The 24974-nt window shown below is 48.4% G+C and overlaps 1 protein-coding gene across 3 annotated transcripts; it reads right to left on the minus strand.

The window, feature by feature from the left end:
- Positions 1-150: 150 nt before the first annotated feature.
- On the minus strand, positions 151-24786 carry vps51 (VPS51 subunit of GARP complex). Of its 3 annotated transcripts, XM_060909688.1 has the most exons (11): positions 24422-24786; positions 6897-7026; positions 6472-6618; positions 6108-6327; positions 5072-5939; positions 4773-4988; positions 4595-4678; positions 3865-3999; positions 1092-1213; positions 894-981; positions 151-633 (listed from the first exon to the last, which is right to left on the minus strand). In XM_060909688.1, the coding sequence occupies exons 1-11, from the start codon at positions 24581-24583 to the stop codon at positions 373-375; spliced, it is 2433 nt and encodes an 810-aa protein (XP_060765671.1). In that variant the 5' UTR covers positions 24584-24786; the 3' UTR covers positions 151-372. The 3 variants fall into 3 exon arrangements, with proteins under 3 accessions (XP_060765671.1, XP_060765672.1, XP_060765673.1); XM_060909689.1 differs by lacking the exon at positions 24422-24786 and having other exon boundaries at positions 6472-6653; positions 6897-6976; XM_060909690.1 differs by lacking the exons at positions 151-633; positions 894-981 and adding an exon at positions 3375-3446 and having other exon boundaries at positions 1126-1213.
- Between the last annotated feature and the right edge of the window lie 188 nt (positions 24787-24974).

Genomic DNA, 24974 nt, shown 5'->3' on the forward strand with positions numbered 1-24974 from the left:
CACGACCAAAATATCTTCTCTCTGTGACGTAAGCTGAAATAAATGCAGTAATGGAGCTGTGATGGTTTTCATTACCACAGATTTATCAGTTCAAAGTTATTACTGCAGATCTGAAGCCTCTTTATAACAGTACAGAGAGAGAAACGCAGATCTGATGAGAGAAATCTTATTTATTATTCATCAGTACAGCAGTTTTACTGAAGCACAAATACTTTTATTCCTATTGATTTGGAGAAAACAAGAAGAGAAATCCCAGTCCCAGAATCAATCACTCACACCCCTCCAATATTACAGGACTTTACATATTACTATTCACAAACAGCTGAGATGAGCAACAGTCATTTACACACATCACATTTAACACCCCCGGCTCTAACCCCTTTCACAGATGAGCTCGATGACGCTCTGCTCCATGGGGACTGGTTCTATGCAGCGGTGTGCTGTGCTGCTCACAATCTCATCCAGTAGGAAGTGGACAAGGTTCTCATCTGAGACAAAGCGCCACAAGTAGAGCTGCAGGTAGTGACAATCCACCTGTACCTGCTGCAACCCAAACCGCCCGAACGAGCGCACACGCACACACTCCACCAAAGACTTCAGACTGATCTTCACTATCCCTGTCAGCACAGACACCTGTCTCTCACACACACACACACACACACACACACACACACACACACACACACACACACACGGAGAGAGAGAAAGATCTTCATCACCAGCACCTGTACCAGTGTAGCATCACATTACTGAAACAACTATTTTACATTCTACAGTCACTAACACACTGTATACCAAAATGACACTTTTATTCACAGTGTCAGTGTGTAATAAATTAACGACACACTGTTTACGTTCAATGTAATTATTCTGGTACATGATCACTGTCTGACCTTGTTGAACTCCACAGGGCTAAAGATGTCAATTCTCTCAGAGAAAAGTTTGTGGATGTTACTGAGCAGGTTAGTGTCCATCGGAGCACTGCACACACACACACACACACACAGTTTCAGTGCCCTTCATCCTTGAGTGTGTGTGGAACACTTGTAGACAAATCAGTGCAACATGTATTTTTGCGCGTGTGTGTGTACCTGGGTGTGTAACTGGGAGCATAGCGTAGCTGTTGTCTGGAGCTGCTGTAGACAGAGAAGGTGCGTTTACTGGAATCACTGCTGTGGGCTTTCCTCACCCCCTCCTCATACAGCAAGCCAACCTGCATGTGCGCACACACACACACAGTGAAAATAACACAACCAAATATAAATGAACTGTGTGTTAACTCCTGTACCCAACCTGAGCAGGTGAAGTGATAAAGGGTGTGTTCTCTCAGTTGTACCTGGTGCAGTGTGGTGTGTGATTGGTTAAATTACTCCATGCCATTCCACTCCCAATCCAATTCCCCCCTCCCCTTTACCTTTACACACCAACACAATGACTCATTAGTGACACCGATACTAGCATGGGTGCAAGTATAACATTTTCAAAAACCTGACAAGTCTGACAAAGTCAGCCGTGCAGGGTGCAGCCGGGGGGTGAGCCCCCCTTAGGGCTTGAAAAAAAAAATTTTAATTACAAGTTAAAATGGTTGTCTCTCATGCAAACATTTATAATATTAATAGTTATATGATTTGCATTTTCACATCAACTGTTTAATACATTTCATCAATTCATCTGAAATAATATTTCAAGTACAAGGCTTGATATTTCAAAACATCTAGCAACTACTAATTTAAATGTTGAAACAACCATTTTTAATATGCTTTTGCTGTGATACCTTTTTTACAATATATACACAGCTCGAGTTAAAATAAGGGGCCACATGTCTTGACGTCCTCAGAAACTCCTGGATTTTAGCAAATAAGATTCAGCTTTTTCCATATACAAAAATATCTATATTTTATAATCCATTACTGACTACAAATGAGTTTTCAACCCAACAACCACATTAGAAAAGATGATAAAAAAGCTAACAAACTTATTTCAAGACCGACCTTACTTTTATTTAATAACTGAAAGGTAATCAAATGTAAAAAAAAAAAAAGTTTATAAAAGCAGATACTTGTGATGAATAATTTCAGTTCTAGAAGAAAGCATACTGCATTTGCACATCACACAATATCAGATGACAATTTAAATCACCAATAAATGTTTTGAATTCACTTATTACTACATAGCACAAAAATCAGAAAAGTGATTCGTCTCATCGGCGTGACTTTTAAGTCCCTTCTTCCCGCTGGAGCCGGACTTGATAGTCTTTGAACAGCAGTCACAATACGCAACTCCCGGGACGTCCGGTTTTCTCAGCCATATTCCCCATTTGTCACCGTTTTTGCCACACTCGCTTAACCATTCCCATCTCCATTTATTTCTAGACGTCTTTTCTAATTCTTTTGTATTGGAGCCTTCCGATAAAAACTTCATTTTGACATATTTTGATCAGCAACCAGAAGCAAAGCACGTGGATCTGTCGCAAGGGAGGGAAGCGGAATAAGGCTTATTATAAAAGCTGAAGTTTCATTGGACGGCAGTTAACAGTGAGCCAATCAAAAGCACCGTTTAACTTGCACCAAAAGAAACGGCGACTCATGGGAATAGCTGTGTTGATTTGGTCGAACAACGTGCTATGTGCGTGAAACATGATATCACACATGTAGAACACCGTGAAACAACGGGCTAGTCAGGACCGCTCGTCGGTGAGCGGCGTATAAATTGAATGAGGTTTGTGGCGAAGATGAGATGAAAAGATTTGTCTCGTGCAGAGACTGTACCGCGGTAACCCGCTGAGAGTGAGAGGGCCACCCCTATACCCCCCCGAAAATCTCAACGGATTTACACGATTTGGAAAAATGACTTTTTCAGAACCGAAAAAACCGGAGCTTCCGGCACATGCTGGAAAACTTACACCCATGTACTAGTGGTGGGAAGTTCAGATCTTTTTACTGACTCAGATCTTTGAATCTCGTTCAGTAAAATGAACAAATCTTTTTTTGAGTCATTCCTTCGTTGGAATTTGTGTGGTGCTGTCGCAACCCTGTACGGTTCTCAAACACAGAGCATCATGGTTTACTTCACTTGGTAAAGCGTAATACACAAGTTCACTTTTGTTAAGCTCTTAAGCACCTTTTTGAACCACAGCCTCCTGAGTTACTCAGTGTAAATGACTGATTAGTTCAAGTTCAACGGCCCATGTGAGACTGCTGCACTGATCAATAAAAACATCCCTCTATTCACTGTCCGATATGAAGCTGTTCGCTTTTACCAAGCTGCTCACTGGAGACTTGTAGTGTACGAACTCGCGCCAACACAAAGGCAAATTAAACATCCATTCAGTAGCAATGTTACACACAGCTTGCTACAGAAATGTTCTGATTTACCAGCAAACATCAGCAAGCTCTCTTCTCGTTCCCACTAATGGCACTGGTGACTGCTGTAACCATGTGAATACACTGCAAAAAAAATTATATCTTAGCAAGTGAAAATATCTTGAAAATAGTTGAACCGATCGAGCATTTCCTATTATAATACAAGACACCAATTCTGAGATTATTAAACCTAGTTCTAGATTGCAATCAACTGATTCTAAGATGTCTTATCAAGTAAGATTATCTGTCCATGCAGCAAGATCACTTCACTCGTATTAAAGAATTTTCTCCTCAAATTCAGTTTTCAATTTTCTGCAGCGTAATGAACAAGAGACTCAGACCCAAAAGACCCGTTCATGAGCGAAGCAACATCTGAGTGAAGCGCGTACAGCTTATGGAAAAATGAATGAATGACTCACTGAGATGACTCATTACTCCCAAGTCATACAAAAGATCCATTCAAAATGAACAAATCATTCACGAACACATCACTCACTGATACCTGGACGTCGATGGCTGTCGTGTCCTCCACCACTCTCTTCATGACTGCACGTACATTCCGTGGCTCGATGGTGTTCACCCAGTCCCGTGTCTCCACACTCTTCCTTAACATCTGAGAGATGATTAAACCCTGAACCTGAAACACACACACGCGGAGCTGAACCCTGGAGTTTCAGTGCTTTTAAACCAGCAACCCACACGTCATATCCTGTCGACTCCATCGTATAATGCTGGATTTGACTCGAGGTCGTAACTCGTAATTCCAGACGTCCTACAAGAAAACGCTGCCGAAACTCAGAATTCCTGCTCAGAAACTCGGGATGGTTTCCTGGTTCAGGATCAAATCTACATGGTCACTCACAGTATCAGTAAAAACACAGCAACAGACCTTTACATGAGTTATACTGTACACACACACACACACACAATCTTTACATCCAGATAAATTCACTTATTAAATCTATAACACTGACTCTACAGTCCACTGTTCCGAGGAGGAGAATATATACACAGCACTCAGCACAGTGAGCTCGATAACAAAACACACACAGAGTTTTCAGGGGTTCCCCCCCACACACACACTGTAGCTCAAACACACAGAGTTTTCAGGGGTTCCCCCCCACACACACACACTGTAGCTAAAACACACAGAGGTCGAAATGAGGTCAAAATTCCAAGCTCCTACTTCCCACTTCCAAGTTAAGCTGAATGAAACAGCGTATTAGCATTACCTTGACGTAGTGGTTGAGGAGTTTCTGCGCTGCCTCTCGGGCCTCAGCACACAGAGTCGTCACTGTAGTTATCGGAGAATGAAGCTGAGGTTAACAGACAGACAGAGAGAGAGAGAGTGAGAGAGGTACACTCCACACAACAGGCCCAGTGTGTGTGTGTGTGTGTGTGTGTGTGTACCTGTGTGAGGAACTGTTCATCGGTCAGTGTGAGGATGTAGGAGATGGTGGAGGTGTCGTAGTCGAGGCAGAGTCGTGACAGCAGTAGCAGTAAAGTGGGTGGAGTCGAGCTGCTCCGGTCGCCTGCACTCTCACAGAACTGACGTGATGACTGACAGATAAACTTAATGAAGCTCACGATAAGCCCCTCTCTCACACCCTGACTGCAGAACTCCCCCTGAGACACACACACACACTTAAATTGAGGGAATGGCTTATGGGTGGGGCTAATATGGCTAGCATTATAATACGAACACTGACCTTGAAGTAGGGTTTGTTGGAGAAGGTGATATCTTTAGCGGTGAAGAGGTGCACAGACACCAACACTGATTTGATCTGATTGAGAATGGAGTTTGACAGCGAGGTCAGTAACTCTGGGAGAGTGGGTGGGGCATCTTTGGCAGCAGAACTACCCGCTCCCAGTGCTCCACTAGCTCCGCCCACTGTGATGCGTGGCGCAGCGAGGGCCTGTCTGACGTCGGTCAGGCTGTCCAGGTAGAAGCTCTGTAAAGCACACAGGTACTGTTTGATTCGTTCTCGTGCCGCATTAATAACAATGTCGGTCCCCCGACTTGTGACCTCTGACCCCGGAAGCAGTTTGGACACGGCCTGGAGGCGACGATGGAAACGATCTAGCGCTCTCACCAGGAGGGAATTGTCCCCTACGCCCTTCTCCTCCTGTATTCTGCGCTCAACTAGCGTGAAATACCTGCCTGCTAAAAGGTCCACAAACTGCTGCAGCTTCTGATTCGCCATCTGAGGGAGGTGTTTGAGGGCGTGGTCGCCCCCCTGTGGACATGTAATAAATAACTCCTGATACGAGGCGATAACTAAACACAGATTACTGACAAACTCGTTACAGCCTCGATCGATGAACTCCAGAATGTCCATCCTGCTCACCGGAGACAGGAAAGGGTTTGACTCGGAAGGAGACACGGGGGCCACGTTTGGTCCTGAGCTTGGCTTCTGGGTAGGATCATTAAGCTCCACCTCTAAGCCCTGCAGATCTGCCTCCAGCTTAGAGTAGGCATGGCTTAGGAATTTGTCACACAGCTCCTCGGCTGGTTCGTCCAGCTGCAGCAACAACTCCACACACTCCGACAGCTCCTTTGCACTTGCAGTATTGTCACTGAAACACACACACACACACACACCATCAACATAGGATTAACATCACGGGTTAATGTAGTAAACGTTAATGTGATTCTTCAGCAGTGGTGTCTGTACCCGTCACTGAGATGTGTTCAGTAGAAGGTGGTGTTAATGTGATTGTATAATGAGTGTGTTTAATGTATACCTGAACCTGTCCCTCAGGTGCAGAGTTAATTCCAGCATGATGGTGTTACACTCGTTCTGGATGCCCCTGAAGGAAGTGATGTTGTTGTAGTGATTGAGGACACAGCGCGCCCTCCTCTGAGCACTGACTGCTCGCCCGAACTCACCACACTCAACACACTTTCTCAACCACGCAGGGAACTCGAACAAAAACTGCAGCTTACGCACCAGAGAGTGAACACCTAAGCACATGCGGGTGCACACACACACACACACACACAGAGAGTTATGACCCATACTGTTCTCAGCGCTTCAGTGTGTGTGGTGTGTCCATGCCTACGTTTGGTGAGCTCTGTGTGTGTGTGTGTGTGTGTGTGTGTCCATGCCTGACAGTTTGGTGATCTGTGTGTGTTGGTCCTGCAGTGTCCTGCTGATCTTGGCACTGAACTCGGTTATGGCGGCCATGTTGGCTGAGAGACAGTCCATCTCATCCTCCATCTTCTTAAAGTCGTTCTTCATTTTCCTGATGGTGTCTGACAGACGCACACACAGTATATTTCACCAAAGCCTGGCTAACACACATTCATTCACAAATTACACAGTTGTAACAGCAGGTTAGCACTTAGCATGATGGCTAACTAACACCTGTACATCATGCAAAATATGGGAAGGGTTTTGTGGGTGGAGCTACATGTGCATAACCATTTCTTTCATTCATTATTACATCCCATAATAAGCATCAATGCACCTGACACAGTAACATTACTTAATACTCTGATCATGTAATGTTTACTGTGTGTATGTTAATGACCTGTAGCAGAAATAAACTTGTTGTAGTTTTCGTAGACCAGAGTCTGCATGTCACTGTCCAGAGAACGGATCTGTTTCACCATACAGCTCTCCTGATCCATCAGCTCCGTGAGAGAGCACTCCTTTCTCATCTGCGCATACACACACACACACCAATAATCACATTTAGTTGACTTGTGGACTGGAGAATAAAACTCACCTCAGCCTGAGACCCGGAAGGTATCTGTGTTGTTGGAGTGCAGTGTGATGTCGAGTGATTTAATGGTCACATGAAAACAACAGCAGTCACCTCAGTTACCATAGCAACAACAAAGCGCTTTATAATCAGGCTGTGCTTGGTATAACATGAGAAGAAAGCGTGTGAGGGCTACAGGTGTGTTCCCGTGTGTTGCGGTGTGTTCCGGTGTGTTCCCATGTGTTGCGGTGTGTTGAGTGTGTTCAGCGCGTTGCGGCGTGTTGAAGTGTGTTGCGGTGTGTTGAAGTGTGTTGAGTGTGTTCGGTGTGTTGAAGTGTGTTCGGTGTGTTGAAGTGTGTTCGGTGTGTTGAAGTGTGTTCGGTGTGTTGAAGTGTGTTCAGGTGTGTTGCGGTGTGTTGAGTGTGTTCAGGTGTGTTGCGGTGTGTTGAGTGTTGCGGTGTGTTGAGTGTGTTGAAGTGTGTTCGGTGTGTGCAGTGTGTTGAGTGTGTTCGGTGTGTGGAGTGTGTTGCGGTGTGTGCGGTGTGTTCAGTGTGTTGAGTGTGTTGCGGTGTGTTCAGTGTGTTGAAGTGTGTTGAGTGTGTTCGGTGTGTTGAGTGTGTTCAGTGTGTTGCGGTGTGTTCAGTGTGTTCGGTGTGTTGAAGTGTGTTCAGTGTGTTCGGTGTGTTGAAGTGTGTTGAGTGTGTTCGGTGTGTGGAGTGTGTTGCGGTGTGTGCGGTGTGTTCAGTGTGTTGCGGTGTGTTCAGTGTGTTCGGTGTGTTGAAGTGTGTTGAGTGTGTTCGGTGTGTGGAGTGTGTTGCGGTGTGTGCGGTGTGTTCAGTGTGTTGCGGTGTGTTCAGTGTGTTCGGTGTGTTGAAGTGTGTTGAGTGTGTTCGGTGTGTGGAGTGTGTTGCGGTGTGTGCGGTGTGTTCAGTGTGTTGCGGTGTGTGCGGTGTGTGCGGTGTGTTGAAGTGTGTTGAGTGTGTTGAGTGTGTTCGGTGTGTGGAGTGTGTTGCGGTGTGTGCGGTGTGTTCAGTGTGTTGCGGTGTGTTCAGTGTGTTCGGTGTGTTGAAGTGTGTTCGGTGTGTTGAAGTGTGTTCGGTGTGTGGAGTGTGTTGCGGTGTGTGCGGTGTGTTCAGTGTGTTGCGGTGTGTTCAGTGTGTTGAAGTGTGTTGCGGTGTGTTGAAGTGTGTTGCGGTGTGTTGCGGTGTGTTGAAGTGTGTTGAAGTGTGTTGAAGTGTGTTGAAGTGTGTTGCGGTGTGTTGAAGTGTGTTGCGGTGTGTTGAAGTGTGTTGCGGTGTGTTGAAGTGTGTTGCGGTGTGTTGAAGTGTGTTGAAGTGTGTTGAGTGTGTTCGGTGTGTTGAAGTGTGTTCAGGTGTGTTGCGGTGTGTTGAGTGTGTTCGGTGTGTTGAAGTGTGTTGAGTGTGTTGAGTGTGTTTGGTGTGTTGAGTGTGTTCGGTGTGTTGAAGTGTGTTGAGTGTGTTGAAGTGTGTTGAAGTGTGTTGCGGTGTGTTGAAGTGTGTTGCGGTGTGTTGAAGTGTGTTGAAGTGTGTTGCGGTGTGTTGAAGTGTGTTGCGGTGTGTTGAAGTGTGTTGAGTGTGTTCGGTGTGTTCGGTGTGTTGAAGTGTGTTCAGGTGTGTTGCGGTGTGTTGAGTGTGTTCGGTGTGTTGAAGTGTGTTGAGTGTGTTGAAGTGTGTTGAGTGTGTTTGGTGTGTTGAGTGTGTTCGGTGTGTTGAAGTGTGTTGAGTGTGTTGAAGTGTGTTGAGTGTGTTTGGTGTGTTGAGTGTGTTCGGTGTGTTGAAGTGTGTTGAGTGTGTTCGGTGTGTTGAAGTGTGTTGGGTGTGTTGAAGTGTGTTGAGTGTGTTCGGTGTGTTGAAGTGTGTTGAGTGTGTTCGGTGTGTTGAAGTGTGTTGAATGTGTCCGGTGTGTTGAAGTGTGTTGAGTGTGTTGCGGTGTGTTCAGGTGTGTTGAAGTGTGTTGAGTGTTGCGGTGTGTTGAAGTGTGTTGCGGTGTGTTCAGTGTGTTCGTGAGTTGCAGTGTGTTGAGTGTTGCGGTGTGTGGAGTGCGTTCAGTGTGTTCAGTGTGTTCGGTGTGTTCGGTGTGTTGCAGTGTGTTGAGCGTGTGAGTGTGTTCGGTGTGTTGAGTGTGTTCGGTGTGTTGAGTGTGTTCGGTGTGTTGAGTGTGTTCGGTGTGTTGAGTGTGTTCGGTGTGTTGAGTGTGTTGAGTGCGTTGAGTGTGTTCAGTGCGTTGAGTGTGTTCAGTGCGTTGAGTGTGTTCAGTGCGTTGCGGTGTGTTCAGTGTTGCGTTGCGGTGTGTTCAGTGTTGCGTTGCGGTGTGTTCAGTGTTGCGTTGCGGTGTGTTCAGTGTTGCGTTGCGGTGTGTTCAGTGTTGCGTTGCGGTGTGTTCAGTGTTGCGTTGCGGTGTGTTCAGTGTGTTGAGGTGTGTTGAGTGTTGCGGTGTGTTGAGTGTGTTGAAGTGTGTTCGGTGTGTGCAGTGTGTTGAGTGTGTTGCGGTGTGTTGAGTGTGTTGCGGTGTGTTGAGTGTGTTGCGGTGTGTTGAGTGTGTTGCGGTGTGTTGAGTGTGTTGCGGTGTGTTGAGTGTGTTGCGGTGTGTTGAGTGTGTTGCGGTGTGTTGAGTGTGTTGCGGTGTGTTGAGTGTGTTGCGGTGTGTTGCAGTGTGTTGAGTGTGTTGCAGTGTGTTGAGTGTGTTGAGTGTGTTCGGTGTGTTGAGTGTGTTCGGTGTGTTGAGTGTGTTCGGTGTGTTCGGTGTGTTGAAGTGTGTTGAGTGTGTTGCAGTGTGTTCAGTGTGTTGAGTGTGTTCAGTGTGTTGCAGTGTGTTCGGTGTGTTGAAGTGTGTTGAGTGTGTTCAGTGTGTTCAGTGTGTTGAGTGTGTTCGGTGTGTTGAAGTGTGTTCAGTGTGTTGAGTGTGTTCAGTGTGTTCGGTGTGTTGAAGTGTGTTGAGTGTGTCGGTGTGTTCAATGTGTGGAGTGTGTTCGGTGTGTGGAGTGTGTTCGGTGTGTTGAGTGTGTTCGGTGTGTTGCGGTGTGTTCAGTGTGTTCGGTGTGTTGAAGTGTGTTGAGTGTGTTCGGTGTGTGGAGTGTGTTGCGGTGTGTTCGGTGTGTTGAAGTGTGTTGAGTGTGTTCGGTGTGTGGAGTGTGTTGCGGTGTGTGCGGTGTGTTCAGTGTGTTGAGTGTGTTGCGGTGTGTTCAGTGTGTTCAGTGTGTTGAGTGTGTTGAGTGTGTTCACTGTGTTGAGTGTGTTGAGTGTGTTCAGTGTGTTGAGTGTGTTGAGTGTGTTCGGTGTGTTCAGTGTGTTGCAGTGTGTTCGGTGTGTGCAGTGTGTTGAGTGTGTTGCGGTGTGTTGAGTGTGTTGCGGTGTGTTGAGTGTGTTGCGGTGTGTTGAGTGTGTTGCGGTGTGTTGAGTGTGTTGCGGTGTGTTGAGTGTGTTGCGGTGTGTTGCAGTGTGTTGCGGTGTGTTGCAGTGTGTTGAGTGTGTTGCAGTGTGTTGCAGTGTGTTGAGTGTGTTGAGTGTGTTCGGTGTGTTGAGTGTGTTCGGTGTGTTGAGTGTGTTCGGTGTGTTGAAGTGTGTTGAGTGTGTTGCAGTGTGTTCGGTGTGTTGAGTGTGTTGAGTGTGTTGCGGTGTGTTGAGTGTGTTCGGTGTGTTGAGTGTGTTGAGTGTGTTGAGTGTGTTGAGTGTGTTGCGGTGTGTTGAGTGTGTTCGGTGTGTTGAGTGTGTTGGGTGTGTTCGGTGTGTTGAGTGTGTTCGGTGTGTTCGGTGTGTTGCAGTGTGTTCGGTGTGTGGAGTGCGTTGAGTGTGTTCAGTGTGTTCGGTGTGTTGCAGTGTGTTCGGTGTGTTGCAGTGTGTTGAGCGTGTCGGTGTGTTGAGTGTGTTCGGTGTGTTGAGTGTGTTCGGTGTGTTGAGTGTGTTCGGTGTGTTGAGTGTGTTCGGTGTGTTGAGTGTGTTCAGTGTGTTCAGTGTGTTGAGTGTGTTCAGTGTGTTGAGTGTGTTCAGTGTGTTGAGTGTGTTCAGTGTGTTGAGTGTGTTCAGTGTGTTGAGTGTGTTCAGTGTGTTCGGTGTGTTGAAGTGTGTTGAGTGTGTCGGTGTGTTCAATGTGTGGAGTGTGTTCGGTGTGTGGAGTGTGTTCGGTGTGTTGAGTGTGTTCGGTGTGTTGCGGTGTGTTCAGTGTGTTCGGTGTGTTGAAGTGTGTTGAGTGTGTTCGGTGTGTGGAGTGTGTTGCGGTGTGTGCTGTGTGTTCAGTGTGTTGCGGTGTGTTCAGTGTGTTCGGTGTGTTGAAGTGTGTTGAGTGTGTTCAGTGTGTTGAGTGTGTTCAGTGTGTTCGGTGTGTTGAAGTGTGTTGAGTGTGTCGGTGTGTTCAATGTGTGGAGTGTGTTCGGTGTGTGGAGTGTGTTCGGTGTGTGGAGTGTGTTCGGTGTGTGGAGTGTGTTCAGTGTGTTGAGTGTGTTGCGGTGTGTTGCGGTGTGTTCAGTGTGTTGAAGTGTGTTGAGTGTGTTCAGTGTGTTGAGTGTGTTCAGTGTGTTGAGTGTGTTCAGTGTGTTCGGTGTGTTGAAGTGTGTTGAGTGTGTCGGTGTGTTCAATGTGTGGAGTGTGTTCGGTGTGTGGAGTGTGTTCGGTGTGTTGAGTGTGTTCGGTGTGTTCAGTGTGTTCGGTGTGTTGAAGTGTGTTGAGTGTGTTCGGTGTGTGGAGTGTGTTGCGGTGTGTGCGGTGTGTTCAGTGTGTTGAGTGTGTTGCGGTGTGTTCAGTGTGTTGAGTGTGTTGCGGTGTGTTCAGTGTGTTCGGTGTGTTGAAGTGTGTTCGGTGTGTGGAGTGTGTTGAGTGTGTTCGGTGTGTGGAGTGTGTTGCGGTGTGTTGCAGTGTGTTCAGTGTGTTGAGTGTGTTGCGGTGTGTTGAGTGTGTTCAGTGTGTTGCAGTGTGTTCGGTGTGTTGAAGTGTGTTCAGTGTGTTGAGTGTGTTCAGTGTGTTGAGTGTGTTCGGTGTGTTGAAGTGTGTTCAGTGTGTTGAGTGTGTTCAGTGTGTTCGGTGTGTTGAAGTGTGTTGAGTGTGTCGGTGTGTTCAATGTGTGGAGTGTGTTCGGTGTGTGGAGTGTGTTCGGTGTGTTGAGTGTGTTCGGTGTGTTGCGGTGTGTTCAGTGTGTTCGGTGTGTTGAAGTGTGTTGAGTGTGTTCGGTGTGTGGAGTGTGTTGCGGTGTGTGCGGTGTGTTCAGTGTGTTGAGTGTGTTGCGGTGTGTTGCGGTGTGTTCAGTGTGTTCGGTGTGTTGAAGTGTGTTCAGTGTGTTCAGTGTGTTGAGTGTGTTGAGTGTGTTCAGTGTGTTGAGTGTGTTCGGTGCGTTCGGTGTGTTCAGTGTGTTGCAGTGTGTTCGGTGTGTGGAGTGCGTTGAGTGTGTTCAGTGTGTTGAAGTGTGTTGAGTGTGTTCAGTGTGTTGAGTGTGTTGAGTGTGTTGAGTGTGTTCAGTGTGTTGCGGTGTGTTGAGTGTGTTCGGTGTGTTGAGTGTGTTCGGTGTGTTGGGTGTGTTCGGTGTGTTGAGTGTGTTGGGTGTGTTCGGTGTGTTCAGTGTGTTGCAGTGTGTTCGGTGTGTGGAGTGCGTTGAGTGTGTTCGGTGTGTTCGGTGTGTTCAGTGTGTTGAGTGTGTTCAGTGTGTTCGGTGTGTTGAAGTGTGTTGAGTGTGTCGGTGTGTTCAATGTGTGGAGTGTGTTCGGTGTGTGGAGTGTGTTCGGTGTGTTGAGTGTGTTCGGTGTGTTGCGGTGTGTTCAGTGTGTTCGGTGTGTTGAAGTGTGTTGAGTGTGTTCAGTGTGTTGAAGTGTGTTCAGTGTGTTCAGTGTGTTGAGTGTGTTCAGTGTGTTGAGTGTGTTGAGTGTGTTCAGTGTGTTGAGTGTGTTCAGTGTGTTCGGTGTGTTGAGTGTGTTCGGTGTGTTGCGGTGTGTTCAGTGTGTTCGGTGTGTTGAAGTGTGTTGAGTGTGTTCGGTGTGTGGAGTGTGTTGCGGTGTGTGCGGTGTGTTCAGTGTGTTGAGTGTGTTGCGGTGTGTTCAGTGTGTTCGGTGTGTTGCAGTGTGTTGAGTGTGTTCGGTGTGTGGAGTGTGTGGAGTGTGTTGAGTGTGTTCGGTGTGTGGAGTGTGTTGCGGTGTGTTGCAGTGTGTTCAGTGTGTTGAGTGTGTTGCGGTGTGTTGAGTGTGTTCAGTGTGTTGAGTGTGTTCAGTGTGTTGCAGTGTGTTCGGTGTGTTGAAGTGTGTTGAGTGTGTTCAGTGTGTTGAGTGTGTTCGGTGTGTTGAAGTGTGTTCAGTGTGTTGAGTGTGTTCAGTGTGTTCGGTGTGTTGAAGTGTGTTGAGTGTGTCGGTGTGTTCAATGTGTGGAGTGTGTTCGGTGTGTTGAGTGTGTTCGGTGTGTTGCGGTGTGTTCAGTGTGTTCGGTGTGTTGAAGTGTGTTGAGTGTGTTCGGTGTGTGGAGTGTGTTGCGGTGTGTGCGGTGTGTTCAGTGTGTTGAGGTGTGTTGCGGTGTGTTCAGTGTGTTCGGTGTGTTGAAGTGTGTTGAGTGTGTTCAGTGTGTTCAGTGTGTTGAGTGTGTTCAGTGTGTTGAGTGTGTTCAGTGTGTTGAGTGTGTTCGGTGTGTTCGGTGTGTTGAGTGTGTTGCGGTGTGTTCAGTGTGTTCAGTGTGTTCGGTGTGTTGAAGTGTGTTCGGTGTGTGGAGTGTGTTGCGGTGTGTGCGGTGTGTTCAGTGTGTTGAGTGTGTTGCGGTGTGTTCAGTGTGTTCGGTGTGTTGCAGTGTGTTGAGTGTGTTCGGTGTGTGGAGTGTGTGGAGTGTGTTGAGTGTGTTCGGTGTGTGGAGTGTGTTGCGGTGTGTTGCAGTGTGTTCAGTGTGTTGAGTGTGTTGCGGTGTGTTGAGTGTGTTCAGTGTGTTGAGTGTGTTCAGTGTGTTGCAGTGTGTTCGGTGTGTTGAAGTGTGTTGAGTGTGTTCAGTGTGTTGAGTGTGTTCGGTGTGTTGAAGTGTGTTCAGTGTGTTGAGTGTGTTCAGTGTGTTCGGTGTGTTGAAGTGTGTTGAGTGTGTCGGTGTGTTCAATGTGTGGAGTGTGTTCGGTGTGTTGAGTGTGTTCGGTGTGTTGCGGTGTGTTCAGTGTGTTCGGTGTGTTGAAGTGTGTTGAGTGTGTTCGGTGTGTGGAGTGTGTTGCGGTGTGTGCGGTGTGTTCAGTGTGTTGAGGTGTGTTGCGGTGTGTTCAGTGTGTTCGGTGTGTTGAAGTGTGTTGAGTGTGTTCAGTGTGTTCAGTGTGTTGAGTGTGTTCAGTGTGTTGAGTGTGTTCAGTGTGTTGAGTGTGTTCGGTGTGTTCGGTGTGTTCGGTGTGTTGAGTGTGTTGCGGTGTGTTCAGTGTGTTCAGTGTGTTCGGTGTGTTGAAGTGTGTTCGGTGTGTGGAGTGTGTTGCGGTGTGTGCGGTGTGTTCAGTGTGTTGAGTGTGTTGCGGTGTGTTCAGTGTGTTCGGTGTGTTGCAGTGTGTTGAGTGTGTTCGGTGTGTGGAGTGTGTGGAGTGTGTTGAGTGTGTTCGGTGTGTGGAGTGTGTTGCGGTGTGTTGCAGTGTGTTCAGTGTGTTGAGTGTGTTCAGTGTGTTGAGTGTGTTGCGGTGTGTTGAGTGTGTTCAGTGTGTTGAGTGTGTTCAGTGTGTTGCAGTGTGTTCGGTGTGTTGAAGTGTGTTGAGTGTGTTCAGTGTGTTGAGTGTGTTCAGTGTGTTGAGTGTGTTCGGTGTGTTGAAGTGTGTTCGGTGTGTTGAAGTGTGTTCAGTGTGTTGAGTGTGTTCAGTGTGTTCGGTGTGTTGAAGTGTGTTGAGTGTGTCGGTGTGTTCAATGTGTGGAGTGTGTTCGGTGTGTGGAGTGTGTTCGGTGTGTTGAGTGTGTTCGGTGTGTTGCGGTGTGTTCAGTGTGTTCGGTGTGTTGAAGTGTGTTGAGTGTGTTCGGTGTGTGGAGTGTGTTGCGGTGTGTGCGGTGTGTTCAGTGTGTTGAGGTGTGTTGCGGTGTGTTCAGTGTGTTCGGTGTGTTGAAGTGTGTTGAGTGTGTTCGGTGTGTTCGGTGTGTTCAGTGTGTTGCAGTGTGTTCGGTGTGTGGAGTGCGTTGAGTGTGTTCGGTGTGTTGAAGTGTGTTGAGTGTGTTCAGTGTGTTGAGTGTGTTCAGTGTGTTGCGGTGTGTTGAGTGTGTTCGGTGTGTTCGGTGTGTTGAGTGTGTTGAGTGTGTTGGGTGTGTTCGGTGTGTTCAGTGTGTTGCAGTGTGTTCGGTGTGTGGAGTGCGTTGAGTGTGTTCAGTGTGTTCGGTGTGTTCAGTGTGTTGAGTGTGTTCAGTGTGTTCGGTGTGTTGAAGTGTGTTGAGTGTGTCGGTGTGTTCAATGTGTGGAGTGTGTTCGGTGTGTGGAGTGTGTTCGGTGTGTTGAGTGTGTTCGGTGTGTTGCGGTGTGTTCAGTGTGTTCGGTGTGTTGAAGTGTGTTGAGTGTGTTCGGTGTGTGGAGTGTGTTGCGGTGTGTGCGGTGTGTTCAGTGTGTTGAGTGTGTTGCGGTGTGTTCAGTGTGTTGGAGTGTGTTCAGTGTGTTGAGTGTGTTCAGTGTGTTGAGTGTGTTCGGTGTGTTGAGTGTGTTGAGTGTGTTCGGTGTGTTCGGTGTGTTGAGTGTGTTCGGTGTGTTGAGTGTGTTCGGTGTGTGGAGTGCGTTGAGTGTGTTGCAGTGTGTTCGGTGTGTTGCAGTGTGTTCAGTGTGTTCGGTGTGTTCAGTGTGTTGAGTGTGTTCAGTGTGTTGAGTGTGTTCAGTGTGTTGAGTGTGTTGAGTGTGTTCAGTGTGTTGAGTGTGTTGAGTGTGTTCAGTGTGTTGCGGTGTGTTGAGTGTGTTCGGTGTGTTGAGTGTGTTGAGTGTGTTCGGTGTGTTGAGTGTGTTCGGTGTGTTGCAGTGTGTTCGGTGTGTGGAGTGCGTTGAGTGTGTTCAGTGTGTTCGGTGTGTTGCAGTGTGTTCGGTGTGTTCAGTGTGTTGAGTGTGTTCAGTGTGTTCGGTGTGTTGAAGTGTGTTGAAGTGTGTTGAGTGTGTCGGTGTGTTCAATGTGTGGAGTGTGTTCGGTGTGTGGAGTGTGTTCGGTGTGTTGAGTGTGTTCGGTGTGTTGCGGTGTGTTCAGTGTGTTCGGTGTGTTGAAGTGTGTTGAGTGTGTTCGGTGTGTGGAGTGTGTTGCGGTGTGTGCGGTGTGTTCAGTGTGTTGCGGTGTGTTCAGTGTGTTCGGTGTGTTGAAGTGTGTTGAGTGTGTTCGGTGTGTGGAGTGTGTTGAGTGTGTTCGGTGTGTGGAGTGTGTTCGGTGTGTGGAGTGTGTTGCGGTGTGTGCGGTGTGTTGCAGTGTGTTGAGTGTGTTGCGGTGTGTTGAGTGTGTTCAGTGTGTTGAGTGTGTTCAGTGTGTTGAGTGTGTTGAGTGTGTTCAGTGTGTTGCAGTGTGTTCGGTGTGTTGAAGTGTGTTGAGTGTGTTCGGTGTGTGGAGTGTGTTGCGGTGTGTGCGGTGTGTTCAGTGTGTTGAGTGTGTTGCGGTGTGTTCAGTGTGTTCAGTGTGTTGAGTGTGTTCAGTGTGTTGAGTGTGTTGAGTGTGTTGAAGTGTGTTGAAGTGTGTTGAGTGTGTCGGTGTGTTCAATGTGTGGAGTGTGTTCGGTGTGTGGAGTGTGTTCGGTGTGTTGAGTGTGTTCGGTGTGTTGCGGTGTGTTCAGTGTGTTCGGTGTGTTGAAGTGTGTTGAGTGTGTTCGGTGTGTGGAGTGTGTTGAGTGTGTTCGGTGTGTGGAGTGTGTTGCGGTGTGTGCGGTGTGTTCAGTGTGTTGCGGTGTGTTCAGTGTGTTCGGTGTGTTGAAGTGTGTTGAGTGTGTTCGGTGTGTGGAGTGTGTTGAGTGTGTTCGGTGTGTGGAGTGTGTTGCGGTGTGTTGCAGTGTGTTCAGTGTGTTGAGTGTGTTGCGGTGTGTTGAGTGTGTTCAGTGTGTTGCAGTGTGTTCGGTGTGTTGAGTGTGTTCAGTGTGTTGAGTGTGTTCAGTGTGTTGAGTGTGTTCAGTGTGTTCAGTGTGTTCAGTGTGTTGAGTGTGTTCGGTGTGTTGAAGTGTGTTGAGTGTGTTCAGTGTGTTGAGTGTGTTCAGTGTGTTGAGTGTGTTCAGTGTGTTCAGTGTGTTCAGTGTGTTGAGTGTGTTCGGTGTGTTGAAGTGTGTTGAGTGTGTTCAGTGTGTTCAGTGTGTTGAGTGTGTTCAGTGTGTTCAGTGTGTTGAGTGTGTTCGGTGTGTTGAAGTGTGTTGAGTGTGTTCAGTGTGTTGCGGTGTGTTGCAGTGTGTTCGGTGTGTTGAAGTGTGTTGAGTGTGTTCGGTGTGTTGAGTGTGTGGAGTGTGTTCGGTGTGTGGAGTGTGTTGCGGTGTGTGCGGTGTGTTCAGTGTGTTGAGTGTGTTGAGTGTGCTCAGTGTGTTGAAGTGTGTTGGTGTGTTCGGTGTGTTGAGTGTGTTCGGTGTGTGGAGTGTGTTCGGTGTGTGGAGTGTGTTCGGTGTGTGGAGTGTGTTCGGTGTGTGGAGTGTGTTCGGTGTGTGGAGTGTGTTGCGGTGTGTGGAGTGTGTTCGGTGTGTTGAAGTGTGTTGAGTGTGTTCGGTGTGTGGAGTGTGTTCGGTGTGTTGAGTGTGTTCAGTGTGTTGAGTGTGTTGCGGTGTGTTCAGTGTGTTCAGTGTGTTCGGTGTGTTGAAGTGTGTTGAGTGTGTTCGGTGTGTTCAGTGTGTTGCGGTGTGTTCAGTGTGTTGCGGTGTGTTCAGTGTGTTGAAGTGTGTTGCGGTGTGTTGAGTGTGTTCGGTGTGTCGAGTGTGTCGAGTGTGTTCGGTGTGTTGAAGTGTGTCGAGTGTGTTCAGTGTGTTGAGTGTGTTCAGTGTGTTGAGTGTGTTCAGTGTGTTCGGTGTGTTGAAGTGTGTTGAGTGTGTCGGTGTGTTCAATGTGTGGAGTGTGTTCGGTGTGTGGAGTGTGTTCGGTGTGTTGAGTGTGTTCGGTGTGTTGCGGTGTGTTCAGTGTGTTCGGTGTGTTGAAGTGTGTTGAGTGTGTTCGGTGTGTGGAGTGTGTTGCGGTGTGTGCGGTGTGTTCAGTGTGTTGAGTGTGTTGCGGTGTGTTGCGGTGTGTTGCGGTGTGTTCAGTGTGTTCGGTGTGTTGAAGTGTGTTCAGTGTGTTCAGTGTGTTGAGTGTGTTGAGTGTGTTCAGTGTGTTCAGTGTGTTCAGTGTGTTCAGTGTGTTGAGTGTGTTGAGTGTGTTCAGTGCGTTCGGTGTGTTCAGTGTGTTGCAGTGTGTTCGGTGTGTGGAGTGCGTTGAGTGTGTTCAGTGTGTTGAAGTGTGTTGAGTGTGTTCAGTGTGTTGAGTGTGTTCAGTGTGTTGAGTGTGTTCAGTGTGTTCAGTGTGTTCAGTGTGTTGCGGTGTGTTGAGTGTGTTCGGTGTGTTGAGTGTGTTCGGTGTGTTGGGTGTGTTCGGTGTGTTGAGTGTGTTGGGTGTGTTCGGTGTGTTCAGTGTGTTGCAGTGTGTTCGGTGTGTGGAGTGCGTTGAGTGTGTTCAGTGTGTTGAGTGTGTTCAGTGTGTTCGGTGTGTTGAAGTGTGTTGAGTGTGTCGGTGTGTTCAATGTGTGGAGTGTGTTCGGTGTGTGGAGTGTGTTCGGTGTGTTGAGTGTGTTCGGTGTGTTGAGTGTGTTCGGTGTGTTGCGGTGTGTTCAGTGTGTTCGGTGTGTTGAAGTGTGTTGAGTGTGTTCAGTGTGTTGAAGTGTGTTCAGTGTGTTCAGTGTGTTGAGTGTGTTCAGTGTGTTGAGTGTGTTGAGTGTGTTCAGTGTGTTCGGTGTGTTGAGTGTGTTCGGTGTGTTGCGGTGTGTTCAGTGTGTTCGGTGTGTTGAAGTGTGTTGAGTGTGTTCGGTGTGTGGAGTGTGTTGCGGTGTGTGCGGTGTGTTCAGTGTGTTGAGTGTGTTGCGGTGTGTTCAGTGTGTTCGGTGTGTTGAGTGTGTTCGGTGTGTGGAGTGTGTGGAGTGTGTTGAGTGTGTTCGGTGTGTGGAGTGTGTTGCGGTGTGTTGCAGTGTGTTCAGTGTGTTGAGTGTGTTGCGGTGTGTTGAGTGTGTTCAGTGTGTTGAGTGTGTTCAGTGTGTTGCAGTGTGTTCGGTGTGTTGAAGTGTGTTGAGTGTGTTCAGTGTGTTGAGTGTGTTCGGTGTGTTGAAGTGTGTTCAGTGTGTTGAGTGTGTTCAGTGTGTTCGGTGTGTTGAAGTGTGTTGAGTGTGTCGGTGTGTTCAATGTGTGGAGTGTGTTCGGTGTGTTCGGTGTGTTGCGGTGTGTTCAGTGTGTTCGGTGTGTTGAAGTGTGTTGAGTGTGTTCAGTGTGTTGAGTGTGTTCAGTGTGTTGAGTGTGTTCAGTGTGTTGAGTGTGTTCAGTGTGTTCGGTGTGTTCGGTGTGTTGAGTGTGTTGCGGTGTGTTCAGTGTGTTCAGTGTGTTCGGTGTGTTGAAGTGTGTTCGGTGTGTGGAGTGTGTTGCGGTGTGTGCGGTGTGTTCAGTGTGTTGAGTGTGTTGCGGTGTGTTCAGTGTGTTCGGTGTGTTGCAGTGTGTTGAGTGTGTTCGGTGTGTGGAGTGTGTTGAGTGTGTTCGGTGTGTGGAGTGTGTTGCGGTGTGTTGCAGTGTGTTCAGTGTGTTGAGTGTGTTGCGGTGTGTTGAGTGTGTTCAGTGTGTTGCAGTGTGTTCGGTGTGTTGAAGTGTGTTGAGTGTGTTCAGTGTGTTGAGTGTGTTCAGTGTGTTGAGTGTGTTCGGTGTGTTGAAGTGTGTTCAGTGTGTTGAGTGTGTTCAGTGTGTTCGGTGTGTTGAAGTGTGTTGAGTGTGTCGGTGTGTTCAATGTGTGGAGTGTGTTCGGTGTGTGGAGTGTGTTCGGTGTGTTGAGTGTGTTCGGTGTGTTGCGGTGTGTTCAGTGTGTTCGGTGTGTTGAAGTGTGTTGAGTGTGTTCGGTGTGTGGAGTGTGTTGCGGTGTGTGCGGTGTGTTCAGTGTGTTGAGGTGTGTTGCGGTGTGTTCAGTGTGTTCGGTGTGTTGAAGTGTGTTGAGTGTGTTCGGTGTGTTCGGTGTGTTCAGTGTGTTGCAGTGTGTTCGGTGTGTGGAGTGCGTTGAGTGTGTTCAGTGTGTTCGGTGTGTTGAAGTGTGTTGAGTGTGTTCAGTGTGTTGAGTGTGTTCAGTGTGTTGCGGTGTGTTGAGTGTGTTCGGTGTGTTGAGTGTGTTGGGTGTGTTCGGTGTGTTCAGTGTGTTGCAGTGTGTTCGGTGTGTGGAGTGCGTTGAGTGTGTTCAGTGTGTTCAGTGTGTTGCAGTGTGTTCGGTGTGTGGAGTGCGTTGAGTGTGTTCAGTGTGTTCAGTGTGTTCAGTGTGTTGAGTGTGTTCAGTGTGTTCGGTGTGTTGAAGTGTGTTGAGTGTGTCGGTGTGTTCAATGTGTGGAGTGTGTTCGGTGTGTGGAGTGTGTTCGGTGTGTTGAGTGTGTTCGGTGTGTTGCGGTGTGTTCAGTGTGTTCGGTGTGTTGAAGTGTGTTGAGTGTGTTCGGTGTGTGGAGTGTGTTGCGGTGTGTGCGGTGTGTTCAGTGTGTTGAGTGTGTTGCGGTGTGTTCAGTGTGTTGGAGTGTGTTCAGTGTGTTGAGTGTGTTCAGTGTGTTGAGTGTGTTGAGTGTGTTCAGTGTGTTGAGTGTGTTCAGTGTGTTGCGGTGTGTTGAGTGTGTTGCGGTGTGTTGAGTGTGTTCGGTGTGTTGAGTGTGTTGAGTGTGTTCGGTGTGTTCGGTGTGTTGAGTGTGTTCGGTGTGTTGAGTGTGTTCGGTGTGTGGAGTGCGTTGAGTGTGTTGCAGTGTGTTCGGTGTGTTGCAGTGTGTTCAGTGTGTTCGGTGTGTTCAGTGTGTTCAGTGTGTTGAGTGTGTTCAGTGTGTTCAGTGTGTTGAGTGTGTTCAGTGTGTTGAGTGTGTTCAGTGTGTTGAGTGTGTTGAGTGTGTTGAGTGTGTTGCGGTGTGTTGCGGTGTGTTGAGTGTGTTCGGTGTGTTGAGTGTGTTGAGTGTGTTCGGTGTGTTGCAGTGTGTTCGGTGTGTGGAGTGCGTTGAGTGTGTTCAGTGTGTTCGGTGTGTTCAGTGTGTTGAGTGTGTTCAGTGTGTTCGGTGTGTTGAAGTGTGTTGAAGTGTGTTGAGTGTGTCGGTGTGTTCAATGTGTGGAGTGTGTTCGGTGTGTGGAGTGTGTTCGGTGTGTTGAGTGTGTTCGGTGTGTTGCGGTGTGTTCAGTGTGTTCGGTGTGTTGAAGTGTGTTGAGTGTGTTCGGTGTGTGGAGTGTGTTGCGGTGTGTGCGGTGTGTTCAGTGTGTTGCGGTGTGTTCAGTGTGTTCGGTGTGTTGAAGTGTGTTGAGTGTGTTCGGTGTGTGGAGTGTGTTGAGTGTGTTCGGTGTGTGGAGTGTGTTCGGTGTGTGGAGTGTGTTGCGGTGTGTGCGGTGTGTTGCAGTGTGTTGCAGTGTGTTGAGTGTGTTGCGGTGTGTTGAGTGTGTTCAGTGTGTTGAGTGTGTTCAGTGTGTTCGGTGTGTTGAAGTGTGTTGAGTGTGTTCGGTGTGTGGAGTGTGTTGCGGTGTGTGCGGTGTGTTCAGTGTGTTCAGTGTGTTGAGTGTGTTCAGTGTGTTCAGTGTGTTGAGTGTGTTCAGTGTGTTGAGTGTGTTGAGTGTGTTGAAGTGTGTTGAAGTGTGTTGAGTGTGTCGGTGTGTTCAATGTGTGGAGTGTGTTCGGTGTGTGGAGTGTGTTCGGTGTGTTGAGTGTGTTCGGTGTGTTGCGGTGTGTTCAGTGTGTTCGGTGTGTTGAAGTGTGTTGAGTGTGTTCGGTGTGTGGAGTGTGTTGCGGTGTGTGCGGTGTGTTCAGTGTGTTGAGTGTGTTGCGGTGTGTTCAGTGTGTTCGGTGTGTTGAAGTGTGTTGAGTGTGTTCGGTGTGTGGAGTGTGTTGAGTGTGTTCGGTGTGTGGAGTGTGTTGCGGTGTGTGCGGTGTGTTGCAGTGTGTTCAGTGTGTTGAGTGTGTTGCGGTGTGTTGAGTGTGTTCAGTGTGTTGCAGTGTGTTCGGTGTGTTGAGTGTGTTCAGTGTGTTGAGTGTGTTCAGTGTGTTCAGTGTGTTGAGTGTGTTGAGTGTGTTCGGTGTGTTGAAGTGTGTTGAGTGTGTTCAGTGTGTTCAGTGTGTTGAGTGTGTTCAGTGTGTTCAGTGTGTTGAGTGTGTTCGGTGTGTTGAAGTGTGTTGAGTGTGTTCAGTGTGTTGCGGTGTGTTGAGTGTGTTCGGTGTGTTGAAGTGTGTTGAGTGTGTTCAGTGTGTTGAGTGTGTTGCGGTGTGTTGAGTGTGTTCAGTGTGTTGCAGTGTGTTCGGTGTGTTGAAGTGTGTTGAGTGTGTTCGGTGTGTTGAGTGTGTTGAGTGTGTGGAGTGTGTTCGGTGTGTGGAGTGTGTTGCGGTGTGTGCGGTGTGTTCAGTGTGTTGAGTGTGCTCAGTGTGTTGAAGTGTGTTGGTGTGTTCGGTGTGTTGAGTGTGTTCGGTGTGTGGAGTGTGTTCGGTGTGTGGAGTGTGTTCGGTGTGTGGAGTGTGTTCGGTGTGTGGAGTGTGTTCGGTGTGTGGAGTGTGTTCGGTGTGTGGAGTGTGTTGCGGTGTGTGGAGTGTGTTGCGGTGTGTGGAGTGTGTTGAGTGTGTTCGGTGTGTGGAGTGTGTTCGGTGTGTTGAGTGTGTTCAGTGTGTTGAGTGTGTTGCGGTGTGTTCAGTGTGTTCAGTGTGTTCGGTGTGTTGAAGTGTGTTGAGTGTGTTGCGGTGTGTTCAGTGTGTTGCGGTGTGTTCAGTGTGTTGCGGTGTGTTCAGTGTGTTGAAGTGTGTTGCGGTGTGTCGAGTGTGTTCGGTGTGTCGAGTGTGTCGAGTGTGTTCGGTGTGTTGAAGTGTGTCGAGTGTGTTCGGTGTGTTGAAGTGTGTCGAGTGTGTTCGGTGTGTTGAAGTGTGTCGAGTGTGTTCGGTGTGTTGAAGTGTGTCGAGTGTGTTCGGTGTGTTGAGTGTGTTCGGTGTGTGGAGTGTGTTGCGGTGTGTGGAGTGTGTTGCGGTGTGTGCGGTGTGTTCAGTGTGTTGAGTGTGTTGCGGTGTGTTCAGTGTGTTGAAGTGTGTTGCGGTGTGTTGAGTGTGTTCGGTGTGTCGAGTGTGTTCGGTGTGTTGAAGTGTGTCGAGTGTGTTCGGTGTGTTGAAGTGTGTCGAGTGTGTTCGGTGTGTTGAAGTGTGTCGAGTGTGTTCGGTGTGTTGAAGTGTGTTGAGTGTGTTGCGGTGTGTTCAGTGTGTTGAGGTGTGTGGAGTGTGTTCGGTGTGTGGAGTGTGTTCGGTGTGTGGAGTGTGTTGCGGTGTGTTCAGTGTGTTGCAGTGTGTTCAGTGTGTTGAGTGTGTGGAGTGTGTTCGGTGTGTTGAGTGTGTTCGGTGTGTTGCGGTGTGTTGAGTGTGTTCGGTGTGTTCAGTGTGTTGCAGTGTGTTCAGTGTGTTCAGTGTGTTGCGGTGTGTTCAGTGTGTTCGGTGTGTTGCGGTGTGTTGAGTGTGTTCGGTGTGTTGCGGTGTGTTGAGTGTGTTCGGTGTGTTGCGGTGTGTTGAGTGTGTTCGGTGTGTGGAGTGTGTTGAGTGTGTTCGGTGTGTGGAGTGTGTTGCGGTGTGTGCGGTGTGTGGAGTGTGTTGCGGTGTGTTGAGTGTGTTGCGGTGTGTTGAGTGTGTTCGGTGTGTTCAGTGTGTTCAGTGTGTTGAGTGTGTTCAGTGTGTTGAGTGTGTTGAGTGTGTTCAGTGTGTTCGGTGTGTGGAGTGTGTTGCGGTGTGTTGAGTGTGTTCGGTGTGTTGAAGTGTGTTGAGTGTGTTCGGTGTGTGGAGTGTGTTCGGTGTGTTGAGTGTGTTCGGTGTGTTCGGTGTGTTGCGGTGTGTTGAGTGTGTTCGGTGTGTTCAGTGTGTTGCAGTGTGTTCAGTGTGTTGAGTGTGTTGCGGTGTGTTCAGTGTGTTCGGTGTGTTGCGGTGTGTTGAGTGTGTTCGGTGTGTGGAGTGTGTTGAGTGTGTTCGGTGTGTGGAGTGTGTTGCGGTGTGTGCGGTGTGTGGAGTGTGTTGCGGTGTGTTGAGTGTGTTGCGGTGTGTTGAGTGTGTTCGGTGTGTTCAGTGTGTTCGGTGTGTTCAGTGTGTTCAGTGTGTTCGGTGTGTGGAGTGTGTTCAGTGTGTTGAGTGTGTTGCGGTGTGTTGAGTGTGTTCGGTGTGTTGAAGTGTGTTGAGTGTGTTCGGTGTGTGGAGTGTGTTGAGTGTGTGGAGTGTGTTGCGGTGTGTGGAGTGTGTTGCGGTGTGTGGAGTGTGTTGCGGTGTGTTCACCTTGTTGAGGTAGAGCTCCGGCTCGAAATGCGGCCCGTTGATGTCGCACGGATCCGCGGACTCGCTCTGCTCCGCTTTCCCTTCCTCACTGAGGCCGTAATAAAGCTGCAGGAGCCCGTGAACCCGCCGCTTCGGAGCCGCGCTGCTGCCTTCAGCCTCCATCTTTCCCACACAGACACTTCCGCTCTCTCACAGCGCCGGAACCGCCAACAGACACTTCCGCTCTCTCACAGCGCCGGAACAGCCACACAGACACTTCCGCTCTCTCACAGCGCCGGAACCGCTGAGGGTTTCATCAAATTTCAGCCCAGTGTCTGTGTTTTTTTTTAGCCCAGTGTCTGTGTGAGCACTTTCCGCCTCAGGTTTGTTGTTACTGAGGTAAAACAAGATGGCGCCCGGCTCACACTTCAAAATAAAAGTTTGACTACATACGAAAACAGTATTACGATTATATTAGATATTATTTAAATATTCATATTTAGAGATATATTCAACATTAAGTGTGGCTTAATATGTTAAATATTCCACCAACATAATTATTTATAAGCAACAA

This window comes from Neoarius graeffei, chromosome 25 (genome assembly GCF_027579695.1).
Source record: "Neoarius graeffei isolate fNeoGra1 chromosome 25, fNeoGra1.pri, whole genome shotgun sequence".
Classification (NCBI taxonomy): domain Eukaryota; kingdom Metazoa; phylum Chordata; class Actinopteri; order Siluriformes; family Ariidae; genus Neoarius; species Neoarius graeffei.

Coding starts and splice junctions, on each gene's coding strand:
- vps51 (XM_060909688.1), bottom strand. CDS start 24,583: ATGGAGGCTGAAGGCAGCAGCGCGGCTCCGAAGCGGCGGGTTCACGGG. Junction 7,027..24,421: donor CGGAGCTCTACCTCAACAAG/GTGAACACACCG, acceptor GTGTATGCGCAG/ATGAGAAAGGAGTGCTCTCT. Junction 634..893: donor GCCCTGTGGAGTTCAACAAG/GTCAGACAGTGA, acceptor TGTGAGAGACAG/GTGTCTGTGCTGACAGGGAT.